Source organism: Nicotiana tomentosiformis, chromosome 3 (genome assembly GCF_000390325.3).
Source record: "Nicotiana tomentosiformis chromosome 3, ASM39032v3, whole genome shotgun sequence".
NCBI classification, from domain to species: domain Eukaryota; kingdom Viridiplantae; phylum Streptophyta; class Magnoliopsida; order Solanales; family Solanaceae; genus Nicotiana; species Nicotiana tomentosiformis.
In genome coordinates this window covers 137,026,020-137,040,507 of record NC_090814.1, presented here as the reverse complement: position 1 = coordinate 137,040,507, position 14,488 = coordinate 137,026,020, and the positions used below count along the sequence as shown (strand labels likewise).

General features: G+C 34.8%; 2 protein-coding genes across 2 annotated transcripts; both read right to left on the bottom strand.

The window, feature by feature from the left end:
• Positions 1–1,019: 1,019 nt before the first annotated feature.
• LOC104107694 (probable auxin efflux carrier component 1c) lies at positions 1,020–5,417 on the bottom strand. Its single transcript, XM_009616565.4, has 6 exons — positions 3,775–5,417; positions 3,419–3,665; positions 3,221–3,306; positions 2,417–2,574; positions 1,472–1,548; positions 1,020–1,376 (listed from the first exon to the last, which is right to left on the bottom strand). The coding sequence occupies exons 1-6, from the start codon at positions 4,970–4,972 to the stop codon at positions 1,310–1,312; spliced, it is 1,833 nt and encodes a 610-aa protein (XP_009614860.1). The 5' UTR covers positions 4,973–5,417; the 3' UTR covers positions 1,020–1,309.
• Positions 5,418–11,337: 5,920 nt separating this feature from the next.
• On the bottom strand, positions 11,338–14,030 carry LOC104107695 (protein C2-DOMAIN ABA-RELATED 4-like). The gene is made up of 3 exons (XM_009616566.4): positions 13,803–14,030; positions 12,104–12,199; positions 11,338–11,919 (listed from the first exon to the last, which is right to left on the bottom strand). Exons 1-3 carry the CDS (start codon positions 13,911–13,913, stop codon positions 11,629–11,631), a joined length of 498 nt encoding a protein of 165 aa, XP_009614861.1. The 5' UTR covers positions 13,914–14,030; the 3' UTR covers positions 11,338–11,628.
• Between the last annotated feature and the right edge of the window lie 458 nt (positions 14,031–14,488).

Sequence of the window (14,488 nt, the reverse complement as noted above, 5' to 3'; positions counted from 1 at the left end):
TTGTCTTGTCTTCTTATGACCACGTGTCATCGATTTGAGCGATGGAAGCAGTCACTAATACTTGCATTAAAATAGACTATCTACATTATATTACTTACGATGCGGCCCGTCCCGAACCCTGCTTAAATACGAAATACTTAATACGGCCTGCCCCTACGAGTTAAATCATTTAGCTACAGAGTTATGTATCCTAAGTAACTAAGTTACGTAATGGATCTTTACTTTCTTAATCGTGGCGGTTAAATTCATGCTTGTCAACTATATTATTAGCTTTAAAGAGAAGAAAATTGAGCAAGAAATTAACAAAGACTTTACACTTACACCCTTTTATTTACACTTCCGATCCGAATCAACCATAGAACACATAATACGTCTAATTCTATTAATTTATTTTTATTTTCATTTTGATCACTGTATTAGAAAGTGGGATTTTCTTTTCTTTTCTTTTCTCAATATAGCATCTATTTCTTCTTCTTTTTCTCTTCTCGATATAGCATCTATTATCTTAGCAAAAGAATAATAATCACATCGCTGTAAAGATAGAATTGTTTGCAATTGTCTATTTATTTCGTCTTTTAGCCAAAATATTCTGCCTCACAAGTCATATATAAAGAATATGCTTCAAGAAACTTTTGAAAACTTTCACAAACCATCCAAACTAACATTCCATGTCGCCACACTTTTTTGCTCATGTCATTGATTTAGATTATTGTACATTCACAATGTAATTTTTTTTACAATATCAAAATATTTTAATATGTTATAGCAGATTAATTATTGTTTAAAATCTTCAAGTTATTACTTCCAATTATTATTAATTATCACCTATAGTTGACTTTTAATGACCCTATAGTCAAACAAAAATCGCACGGCATAATTTAAATTCCCCAACCCAAACTCCCGCCCGACAGGGCCAACATATACTTTTTTTTAAAGGATAAAAATGGGGGAAAATGTCGAATTAATTGATTTTTTTTATGGGAAGTCTTTAAATAATTGTAATAAATATCATAAGTAACTACTAGGAATATAATTTTCTTTTTCCTGATAATCAATAGACTACAAACATGATTTTACACTCGTACTACGTACCAAAGACAATATCCATTAATTAGACATTTGAATGAGGGAGAGTATTTTCAGCTAGCAGTGATCTTTTTGTTCCTTCTGCTTTGCTTTTTCGTCATCACTTTTGTTACAACTCTTTTCATTCTTATCGATCTAAGACCAACCATAAACAAAAGCTGTGAGTTTTTTATATCCATGCATGGCTGCACTAATATTAATTTGCATGGAATCAAGTCGCTTTTCAAAGTCCCATCAAAATGTAGTAGACCAGTGTTATCGGCAACGCAATCAACATCCCAAAAATGACACTGTAAATTTTATTTACAAACAAAAGAATTTTAAAAGAGTTAGTCGTGAATTAAATTACTTGAAAACACAAGAAAAAGTTGTTAGTAATTCTTACCCCGTGCTAAGAATGTCAGGGTGAACGTTGTATTCCTTGGCGAAGACAAAGGGAACAATTCCTTGCGGTAGAGCTGCCTGTTTTACATATTCATTTTATATATTATTAGTAGAGAACATCACAAAAGTATAAACAAACATGTCATTATTGATTACGACATCTATTCCCTTTATCCAATTTCCAACCTTTAACAATTCAAGCATAAATAATACATGCAAAGTTGCAAATTCTGAAACATTAATTCTCTATTGAAATAATTATCGTGGCCGAAATCTTGGTACATCATCAATTGACCAGTAGGTCTCATCATCATGCATGTGGAGTATTTAATCTTTTTTTTTAATGAAGAATAATGTTCTATAAGAATATAGAAATTTGTTGAAGGTAATTCAATATAAAATGCAAGATTTGTCAGCTCAGATGGAATGATGGTCAATGAAATGAAAAGGGCTAAGAAAAATTTCGCTAGACAAATTTAAGGCGAGTAATTTAATGTTTTGGCTTGAACTTTGTATACACGTTAAAAAAGATTAAAATGTATACGTATGGTAAAAACACACTTGTTCCAGCTTCTCATCCCCTTGTTTCTAAATTCTGGCTTACCCCAGGCTTATAGATGATTGTAAATTGTACTAGTTGGTTACTTGATTGAATGCATTGCGGAGCACTAGTAAATTTTGGGAGTGTATAGCAGGATAGTTTAATTTATTGGTGGTAGGTCATAGTGAAGAGTTTGAAATAAAATAATGAACATACCCATATTTGTTTATGCTTTTAATCATTAAAACAACATATGCGATCGAACAACCACAACATCACCGGTATGATCCCACAAGAATGATACAGGAAAGACAGGAGTACGTTGTTTCTAATAGACACTCACGACATAGTAAATGAAGTTGTACTATTTAATTAAGGAAAAGAAATGCAAGAGCATAGATTTACCTGTACAATTGCAACGTGTAGGAGAACTCCACGAAGGCCAACAGCAATGGAAGAAGCTGCCATAACAGCTGGACCTGTAAGGAATCTCACAGCCATTGCAAAAGCTGCTGTAGAATTCCCACATGCTATTATCCTTGGTTGCAAAGCCATAAACAGACCTGCCATCCATCAATAATATATTATACTATACATTTATTACATGGAAAATATACAACTTTTGTACTTCCACTATATAACATGCAAATCAAATAGAAAAAAGAATGTAAAAAGAGGCTTTTTAAGTGCATGGCATCATCACTTCCACTAATGTGAGAGTGTTGTACCTACTAGTAGTAGTTATCATGATTGTAACGATTGCGAAAAAGAAGGAAGTGTTTTAGAAATGAGAAAACATTGAGATGGGGTAAAGAAGTCCCATTTAATTAAAGAAAGAGAGAGAGAGAGAAATGTTATGATGACCATTATACATGCTGTTGGCTTACTTTGCTTTTTAGCACGCTCCCCCTTCTAACAGTTAGTAGTAATTTAATAATGTAAAGTTACATTTGATCATTATTTTGATATCTTATCGGAGGGACATTTTTTTAAGCGAAGAAGAGCATGATTGGTAAAGTTAGCTAAGAGTCGAACCGGGGAAACTCCCTCGTGCATAAAGAGGATAAAATAGACCCTTGTAAGCCGATCTATCCGGATCACACACATAACGGGAAATTAGTACATTGAGCAGCACTCTGATGCCCTTTTCTTATTTGAGGGACATTAGACATAATGTGTTTGCAGCTTAAAGGAAATAATGTAACTCACCTAGACTGAACATTGCCATGCCAAGTCCTGCATCTGACAGTATAGATATGGACTGTGCAATTATAGCAGGCATCTTCAAATTCCACCTACATTTTAAAAAAAATAAAAATAATCAGAATTTATACCAACCCAAGAAAGAAAAAAGAATAGCAAATAATAAATGCTCAATCGTTTTGATGAAACAGAAAATTGCCAAACCTGAATGAAACTAGAGACCAAGTGAGACCAAACAAGCTTGAATAAGTGTTTGGATTTCTTATAAGTTTCCTCCAAACCATGATTAGTATAAGCCTAGTCATTACACTTGTTGGAGGCATAACCTTTGCTTTATTTTCTCCAACTTTTTCACCTTCTTGGTTGTTAATATTCATTTCTGCATCTCTATTTGCAAAGCTGAAGTCATCTCTCTCCATGTAGTTTTCTTGATTGTTTCTTTGCCCTTCAACTATATAAATCCAATAATTCACAGTGATTAAACAAACATCAGAAAAAAGACTCCCAGCTAGAACATTTTAAAAGGCAAAGTAACAAAAGGAAAGAATTAATTTACTTACCTTTTCCAGGAGAGATAGGTACTCTTACATCCTTAGCTGCAGTCTGGTCTAAATTAGCTCCATAATCATGACCTCCAAAAACATCAGAAACAGGAGAAGCACTTGAGCTCCAAACAAACATATGAAGATCCTTACCACCTTCCTCTCCTTTGTTACCTTTCTTGTTATTAGTGCTAGCCACTGCTTTTGCACCATTACTAGGTGAAAACATACCAGGATTTGGAGCTGGATAATGAGTAGTGTTATTATTATTATTACTACTTTGTTGTGCTGCAGCTCCATGGTTGTAATTAAATCTTGATTTTCCACTTTCTTCCTCATAATTTGAAGGCCTAGGAGTTGGTCCTCTTGAAGCTGACATACCATAAACATCATTTGCACCAAAGTTTGAGTTTCTCCCACCAGCCACCATTGAGTAAAAATCAGTGTGGTTAAAACTTGAACCTCTTGGAGTTGGATTTCTTGAAGATTGTAGAGAGTAAATCTCTGCATTTGTTAAATTTGATGGTCTTGGAGTTGTAGAAGAAAATCCCTGTGACCTTCTTGAAAATATATCCGACCTTGAGGCATTTGATTTTCTAACAGTAACATGAAGTTTTCCATCTTCTTTCACTTCAGCTTCAGTTTCCAAAACTTGTCTACCATCTAATGACATGACATCAGAATCAACATGGATTGAAACAATTGAACCAGCAGTATCTGGAAATTGCTCAGAAATCAGCATTCTTGCACCTCTGAACTCAAACATAAAAAGCATCAAAGTGTACCAAATAATACACTGTAGTACAACTATTTGAACCATTAAGCTTCCAGAAAAATCACCATACATTCCCTTTAACAAAGGAATACCCATAACTAAAGTATTTGGAAGAGTTGATAAAGAAAAGAGTGTTATACTCCATTCTAAACTACCCCTTTTGCTAAAATTAGCCCAAATAGCAAGAGCCCCAAGAACAATAAGTTTCTGAAGAGTATCAGCAGCAATGAACCGTATATTCATTGTATAAGGATTGTTACCAGCTATAAAGTGGAAAGAGAGAAGTGGAACTGCGAAAAGTGCAACAAATCTGTTAATACCAGAACACTGGTCGGGGGAAAAAATCTTCCACCATTTAACAGAACCATATGCTAATATCATGGCCACATAAAGTGGCACAACAGCAGTCATAACATGGTAGAAATCAGATAAAGTTATCATCTTTAGCTAGTTTCTTGAAATACCCAAATCAAGAAAACATACAAAGAATACAGAATAGTTTTGAAATAGAGGAAAGTTGATGAGTAGGAAGAGGGAGGAGGGTGTGATGTGTTGGTTAATATAAGCAAAGTTATGAAGGAGCATGTGTTTTGGTTTATGGGGTTGTGGTGAGTTTGCAGAAAGGAGCAATATTTTTTGGCATTTGAGAGATACAGAATACAGCTTTGAGAGTTGCGAGGAGAGCAAGCTTACACTTCTTGCAGTCTCCAAAGCAAAAGGTATTTTTCTAATTATATTTGCCTACCCTTTGTTCTTTTCCTCTTTGTTTTGGGGTGTGTTTGGATTTGAAAGAAATAGAGAGAGAAAATGGGGGTCTGATAAATTGGTATAATCTGGTCTGGTTAGTTGGTATATGGCTCTATCTTCAATGGTTCACAGAGCTGTATACAGAAAAAGCATTTTGGTTAAGAGGTGGTGTTCCTTTTTAAGTACTTGTTTTCGGGAGCTTTTATTTTTAAGTTACCATAGAGGTCACGGGTTCGAGCAATATAAACAGGCTCTTGTAAAAATATAAAATTAGACTGCGTACAATAAATCTTTATGATCTAGCTTTTCCCGACCTCGTGTATAGCGAGAGCCTAGTGCCACCGGGCTGCCCTTTAAGTGGTATCCCTTTTTAAGTGAGTACTTGTTTCTGGAGCTTTTATTTTTAAGTCACAGTGGAGGTCAGGGGTACGAGCCGTGAAAACAGCTTCTTACATAAATACAAAACATACAATATATTCTTGTAGTAGATTCTTGTGGTCCGTTATTTTTCCGAATTCGTGTATAGCGAAAGCCTAGTATACCGGACTGCTTTTCAGTGGTGTCCCTTTTAAGTACTTTCTTGCCGGAGCTTTTATTTTTAAGTCACTTTCTTTTTGTATTTGGCTTTTTGGCTCGTGGGCTGTTGATGGGCTACTGCTGTTCCTCTAGTGTTTATTTTTATTCCCACTTTTTCTTATTCTGTAAATTAAAATAGTACAGTATTTCCTTTTGCCTGTTTGCACTTTTACCCAGACAACCTTCTCATGCATGTGAAAATGATATAAAGCAGTATTGCCCCCTCACTGTTCTTTATTAATGTAAAAATATCTTCTATTTATATTCTGGAAATGGTGAATATGCAACAACTGACTGGGGCATTGATGGGGCATTGTGACAACAACAGGAACTAAGGAACAAGGAAGCTATGGTGAAAATAAAGGTGCATTTTTTGTGGTGGGCCGGTTTGGTTTGTCCATTCCTAGTTTGATGTATTATAGCCATTATTCTCAAGGAAGTGTAAAAATGTTTAGTAAATTTTTCATAGCTCTTGAAGAATAATTAGCATATATTCCCTTCTTCAATAATTCTTGAGATGGGAAGTGGAAACTCCTTAGAGGTCGTTTGGTTAGTGGTGTCGGAGTAATTAATCTCAGCATAAAATTCTATATAAAATATTATAGTATTTGCATGTAAGAAAAATGATCGTCGCATAATTAATGCAACGTCTGGTTGGCAGTATTAAATAATACTCATATTAAGTTATGATGAAATTTGTGTATTATTTTATGTACGATGGTTGAACGATTTAAAGGCAGTAGTGTCCTTTTAAAGTTGTCCATGTATAAAACTCTTTTCATTATTAACCAATGCATAATAATTCCTTCATTATTAACCACCATATAAGTAATATCTGCAATAGGAGTATAATGTTAATTATGTGAGCCAAACAACCCCTTATACTGTTATTTTAGCTCAAACGAGAAGTAGAAGCTGATTGGCGGCTATGAATTAGAAAATGAAAATGTTATTCTTAGGGGGAAGATAATAGGAAGAGAGATATGTTAATATAATGTCCTAGAAGTGATAAAAGGCTACAGTCCACAGAAGCATGCGTTGAAATGAATGAAGGAGGCATCAGAGGCCATAGGAGTGGGGAATGGCGAATGAGAAAAGAGGGAGCAAAGATTGGCGTGTCAGGGCAAGGGTCACAACTCTCTTGGACTCCCAAACTACTTCCCCCAAAACATTATGTTTAATTTGCACAATTTGCTATAAATTGGTCATATGAAAATGGTTAGGTTTCCTAAGGAGTACAAAACGGCATGTATTTATTTATCTATCTTATAACTGTAGTGTTGGAACCATATTGCACTTGTCACCTTTCACTAATAGCGTCTTGTGTGACAAGAATATGTCATCCAAACTTAGGTAAGTTTTATAGAACGGTGGTTAGACCGGTCATATTATATAGGGTAGAGTATTGGCGGATCAAGAATTCTCATATACAGAAGATGAAAGTAGCAGAATTGGGGATGTTGAGATGGATGTCTGAGCACACTAGGTTGGATAAGATTAGAAATGAAGATATTCGGGTGAAGGAGGGTGTGGCTCCCCTAGAAGATAAAATGCGGGAAGCAAGGCTTAGATGGTTTTGGGCACGTGCAGAGAAGAAGCCTAGATGCCCCAGTGAGGAGGTGCGAGCGGTTGACCTTGGCGAGTATGAGGAGAGGTAGAGGGTGACCTAAGAAGTATTGGGGAGAGGTGATAAGGCGCGACTCCAGCTCACTGAGGTCATAGTTTTTGATAGGAAAGTATGGAGGTCAAGCATTAGGGTTGTAAGTTAGAAGGTAGTTGAGCGTTTTCCTACTCCGTACGTGGTATTAGTCTAGTCTGTTAGTGTCTTGTTTTCTTATGAAAGTGAATAAGTGATACATGTTGTGTTCTTATTATTTTTCCGCTCCGATTAACTTGTCGTTGTTACTAATTACTGATAATACTTTTTTTATTTATTTATTTTATTCTATCTTTATGGTTTCTGTTGTTGTCACTATTCTATTGTCTTTTTTCATCTTCTTGTGCTGAGGGTCTATCATAAATAGTTTTTCTACTTCACAGGGTAAGGGTAAGATATGTTGTTTAGCTGTATTTGTAAAACAATTATGGAGAAGATAAAATAACATAAATGTAAATGAAACAGAATTTAATCCGAGCCCACTGAATTCACAGTGTTTCCTTAAGGAATTTAATCCCCTCATAGTACCCAAGGTTGTGAATTATTTCCTCCCAGGATAGAACGAATTATACACTGGTGTAGCGATACTTCAAACACAAATGTTTCAGCGAACACAAAATCGGTAGCAAATCACACTTACTGATACTTTGTTTGTAGTTAAAATAATGCAGAAGAAAGGAGGAGAAGTCAGAAATTCGTATGGAAAAATTGAGAGAATGGACTGGTATTTATAGCCAATGTTGAGCTCAATCTGAAGAGGTGCAACTCTTGCCAACTGTTTCTTCAAATCTGAAGAGGTGCAAACTGTTCTTCAACTCTTTAGGTTTGAAGAGGTACAAACTGTTCTTCTGAAGAGGTGCAAACTGTTTTGTAAATGTCTTTTACAAAAAGTGAAGGGCATATACTATTACGTTTGGATTTAATATTAATATTCCGTTTACAAAAAATCGGATATTTAATAACAATTCTGTTAATATTTACTATTAACAAATAAATTTGGTCCAAAAAATTAATCAATCAATCGATTATTTGGCCGAAGCCGAGCAAGCGACGACGACGGCGCGAGGCTTGCCTTCTTCTTAACTCTTTAAGAGTTAGAAGAAGTGCAATTGTATATATATCTATCAAAATCTCTTCCTCTTCCAATATGGGACAATATCCCTTTGTCAAGGAGGGAAACTCAAATATTTTCAATTTCCCTCCGTTTTCCATTCACTCTCTTTTAAGCTACATTTAAGCTTAAAAAACCCAACAAGATATACGTAGACGTTACCCTTCCCGGACCCCACGCGGTGTATCAAGAAGCTTAATTTGGTCTGCCTCGGTTCTATAAAGATTTGTTCACACAATACTGCGTGCCATTAATGAAAAAAATCCGAGTATTTAGACCAATCTTTTGGATTTGCCAAACCTTTTGTCCTCTACCTTTAGTACACCAGTGGATCTACTCTTTTATTTCCTCCTCTCATATTACTGATAATCTCTGTGTACATTGAAACATATGCATATGAACATGATTGCTATCTTGGAGTGCTGGTGCTAGGTGTGGTTGTAAAGAATTAATATGTTGCAAATTTATTAGCTAAGTAAGGATCTTTGCCGAGAAGATCATTCCTGTCCCCCACCGGAAAAAAAAAGTTAACTATATCTTTTCTAATCAGCATAAAATGAACTTTAAACGCAAGCTAAGCAATTTGGAAATAAGTAACAACCATTCTATTTGTGGTGTGTGGCAGTCAAATTAAGAACTTGAAATTACTAATGAAACTGACAAATAAATAAAGGAGACTTTACCTCCTATAACAAACTATTACACCCTATTTATTATAAATAGCAAAATAGGTATTTATTATATACACACTATCGTTGAGACTTGAAATACACTATTTATATTTTTTCTTTCTCTTTCTTTTAGTTAACACACGTTCTCTCTCAAATCACACCAAGATTTTTCTTCCTTCTCTCTCCAAGATCTCTATCCCCCACAACAAGATTGTAGGAGCAAATATCTCAGAATTACTCCTCAATGTTTTTGCTCCAAAAATTCGTAGTAATTGGTAATTCTTTTGGTCGGTTCACACCAAATTACTCTGTCATTCTTCTTTTTCTCTTCACTTTTTTTTTTTATTTTCGCCATTGTTAGGCTTGAGGAAGAAACTTCAACTATTGGCTCATCCTCTTAGGCGAACGATCTAACCATGGCTACGTCGAAGAAGATTTGAGGGCCAGGTTTTTGTTCGTCTCCATTTTTAGTTTTTAATACAATGTATACAGTATTTTGTTTGGCCGGAAAACGCCATCTCCAGCGAACTTTCTTCTTTTTTTTTTGGCTATTTTAGTCGCATACAATGATACAAATACATTGTATTCTATACAAAATACACTCAAATACATTATATTTTGTATAAATACATTATTTTTTCATGTGTATTTATGTATTTCGAAGGTTTGTATTTTTTGAATACAACCGAATATCATTGTGTTTTGTGATTTTTTGTTGTTTGAAGTCAAATTGAATATGGTGAGTTGAATACGATGTATAATACTGAATAATGAATATTTGTGAATTGAATACAATGTATACATTCGACTTGAATAGAACGGTATACACCATATTTTTTTATTACCTCATCGCACGAATACATGGAATACAACACGGTAGTAACGAAATTTATGTAGAATTTATTTTGTTGAGTTAAATTAGGAGTGATATACACTAATCGATCCTCTTTTCGTTATTAAACAGCCGAATTCTCCTATTTTTTTAGGCGAATACAGTCGCACAAATGGATTCCCCTACTTTTAAGGCGAATTTCACTACTATATTCATGAATACAGTAGCGTGAATATAGCGAATATGGTCGCGTAGCATCGAAATTTATGTAAAACTAATTTTGTTGAGTTAAATTTGGAGCGATACATGCTAATTGATCCTCTTTCCGTTATTAAACAACTGGACCCTCCTATTTGTAGGCTAGTTTCGCATGAATATAACGAATACAGTCGCACAGCTGGACTCCCCTATCTTTTAGGCGTATTCCGCTATTGTATTCATGAATACAGTAACGCGAATACAGTCGCGTAACAACTAAATTGTAACAATAGGGAGTCCCCAGGCAAAAGGGACGTCAGTACAAATAAAGTACCGAGTATGTAAGGCTGGAAAGCATAAATAAGAACAGTAATGTAAAGAGAGATTGAGAAGATACAACTTGTAACATCTGAGTACCTCTAAAGGCTACTGACATGAAATGCATGATACATATATATACATAATGGCTATAGGAAGTTAATAGCCACTAAACAATAATGGTTTCTGAAAATTACTCATAAATGAACTATAGTTCATGCTACATTTAGGGAAGATGAAACAAGATCCAACTGAACCAAAGCCCAAAAAGGGGATCTCGAGACACTTAAATTAGGGGACAAGTGCACAGATAGTCATTCTCAGGGATGTATTTAGGGATTAGCCACTATTTATTTTATCCTGAAATTTTTAACTCTTAACTTCAAAATAACTCGGTACATTTTTGTCCCGAAAAACTCTAAAAATCAGGATGTATAAAAGCTGTTTAGAGAGGCTACCAGATGCCGTTTCTACTTAAATTAGCCATATTCTAATTGTTTGGGCCTGTAAAGTTGCAACACTCGGGCAAAAAAAAAAAAGTACTCTTTAGTGATCTAGCTTAGCATTTGAGCTGCCTATTTGAGCTTAACCAATGTAAAAGTGAAATAGCTCTAGAAAAGAGTGGGTTATTCTGGCCGTAAAGCTGCATTTAAGAACAAGTATGCAAATATTAAACAGCATAATATACACACAATATAAACCAGAAGTATGCACTTCTCTGCAAACCTGTATATTGAATATGTCACATATATAACTACAACAATTCCTGTGAAATACAACAAATATTGAAGAAGAAAAAAACAAACCACATATTCAGTAAACTACAGATCTTGCACAAATTGGTACTGTGTGCAAAAGTTAATTAATCGAACTTTGCCTATATAACAAACTCCAATTATCACATCCAGAGAGGATCTATTATGGGACATACCAGTTCATAGACTGCAACCAACTGCAACCAAATATACATAATATACACGCTGTGTTCTATAAACCCCTGGAGCCAGGAAGGTTGATCCACTGAAGTTGAAGTTCGACCTCGCCACATTCCACATTTCTCAATCTTAGGCACATATCTTGCACAACCTGACCATCTTTCCATACCACATTACACTCTTCGGCCAGACAGTTTGATCTGCACGGTTGTATTCTTGTAATAATGGTGCCACCTGGGAGGCCAGTTAAGTTCATCTTGAGAGCCTCTAAAAATGGCTTGATGTCAAATTCTGCATCTCCCATTTTGTCATCCTTGCTAAACAAATCATGATCATAAACTGTCTGGAAGCAAACATAGACAGAGAACATAAACAAGAAATATGAATACCAAAAGTTGTATAAATTAGCACACTTTTAATTAGGAGCATTTGATAGCACCCTGAAAGTGCCTAACGAGAAACGGTTGTGTTTTGGCTAAAAAGATAGGTCTTATCTCATATGATAACCAGCAAGCAAGAAACTTTACCAGCTTAACAGGAAGATTAGGATCTGCAACAGAAAGCGTTAAATCTTCATTCCATTCAGGATTAACATCCTTCTTTATAACTCGGGTCTTCAATTTCTGTACGCAAACCAAAAACTGCGGTTAGAGCAATTGATAAAGTATACATAAAAGAAGAAGATTTCACAATCTAATGCCACGTTACAAGTCTGCGACTTACTATGGTCAAAGCAGTTAATTTCATGAATCTACTAACAAAGTAAAACAGCATCCATAGAATTGAATGAAAAGAAGAGCTAAGTATTGGAGTCCTTATGTTTTATTTGCTAGTACGATAATCGCTGCCATTTAGCACGATGTGTTGGGAAGCTCAGAGTACTAATTAAGCCATGCAATAAGGCAAAGAAAGCAGATATTTACAAGTCAGAGTATTAAAGACATTGTTATCTTCCGACTTTACCTTAAGAATATGATACCGGTACAAAAAATGCTGCTCTTTTGGAAACTCTGAGGAGTATTCTTCCCTTAGATTATTGTACCTCAACAAATCAAAAAATTTGGAAACAAGGTCGCAGATATTTAGGGGTTTATCTATCTGTTTGAAGCAGCTTTGCAACTCCTAGAAAATGCATAGACAAGTCCCAAAAAATTTCTCAAAAACTTGTCTGAGCCGTGCAATGGTACAAACACTTGCGGCGTGTAAGTTCTCTTCTCACGAATCCACGAAAGTCAAGAACTATCGGCTACTCCTACCTTCCATAGTCCAAAAGAAGCAACAAGCCCACCCATTCTATCCTAATAATCTACTTTTCAGAACCTGGAAATCGTCAAGCTCTTTGGACCTATCACTCATCACGGCGCTAAACTTCACATATCGCCATCAACCAAAAGGGTTTAAAGCTCCAGATCTAACACATTGAACGCCAGAAAAAGATACTCACAAATCTCGCCAAGCCAAATGATTAACACTTGCACACCTTACACATTCAATGTCTCTTTGGTATAGAAAAAACTTACTAAAATCATATGCCTTTTTTAATGACCCATTTTCTTGAACCCACAACTAAAAATTGGATAGAGTTGTGAAAAATTAAAAAACTTCAACGCCCTTTTCCAGCCCCATTCTGGAGGTCATGACTTAAAATGACATCTGAAACTTGGAAGCTCGACCAAACCCAAAAAATAGGAACTGCAGGAGACAATTTGACTAATTAGATAACACCATCAGAAGACGAAAATGAAAACTTACACCATTTTCTCTTTGATTTTAATTATCAAATGAGTTAAGGGGGTTTTTTTGGTGACATGTCAACGCGATTGTTGCTGATTGCAACATTAACAAATCCAATATAACAGAGCCCATCGTCAAACATGAACAGATAACGCTAAAGACTATACGAATGAAATAAAATTTTGGTGTAATTTCCACATAATAATTCACAAAGATCCTACAGATGTCAAGTTAATTGATTATAAAAGCTGATGAATAAATTCAAGAACAGAATTACAGGCAGAATAATCATTCATAGACTAAATAAGACTTTCCTTTTAAGCAAATCCTCCATGCAACCAATGATTTCATCGCCAATAAATCAAACATGAACACAGAAGAAGAAAAGGAAGGAAAATCTAAGTAGTAACCGAAAACTCAATCGAAGACCAAACCAAACATAGGAAACAGTTCAAAAATTAAGAGGAACATAATTATGGGGGAGGAACGGACCTGTTTACCCATCTTGACAACAACGTAAGGATCACTGCTGCGAACATCACGAACGGCGAGATTCACCCCTTTTTTGACTCTTATTCTTAGAAGCCCCAAAAGGTTGTCCATTTCCAGACTTTTCTGTCGCTGTTTGCCGATGTTTTTACTAATTGACGGTTTTAATTAAGCCCCTCCTCCTTTATATGCTAAAACCCCTTTACCATCGTTGCTAATTCTTTCTTCTTTATTTTTTTCTTGCTTTCTAATTAAGTTAGTACTAAATAGGTACTTCTTCCGCTCACAATTTTTTTGTTCAGTATTTTAAAAATAAATTTTTACTTTTACTTGTCACTTTTAGTATGTTAAGAAAAAATAAATTTTTTTTCCTGCTATACATAATATTAATTACTCATTTTAAATTATTTTATTAAATTTATTATAAATATATATTAATTAATATGAGTATCACGATAAATTAGGTATTTTATTTATTATTTTTGGAGGGATGTAAAATAAAAGTGAAGTAAGTATTTAATGGAGTGACGCGCACAATATTTTATGAGCTAATTGTCATTTTTATTTAATAGGTACACATTATTAAGATTAATAGGTACACACTATTAGCATTATTAATAAAGGTTCGTTGAAGAGTCAAAATAAAAGAAGCAACAAATTTAGGGCCCGCTTATATATTCAGAATATTT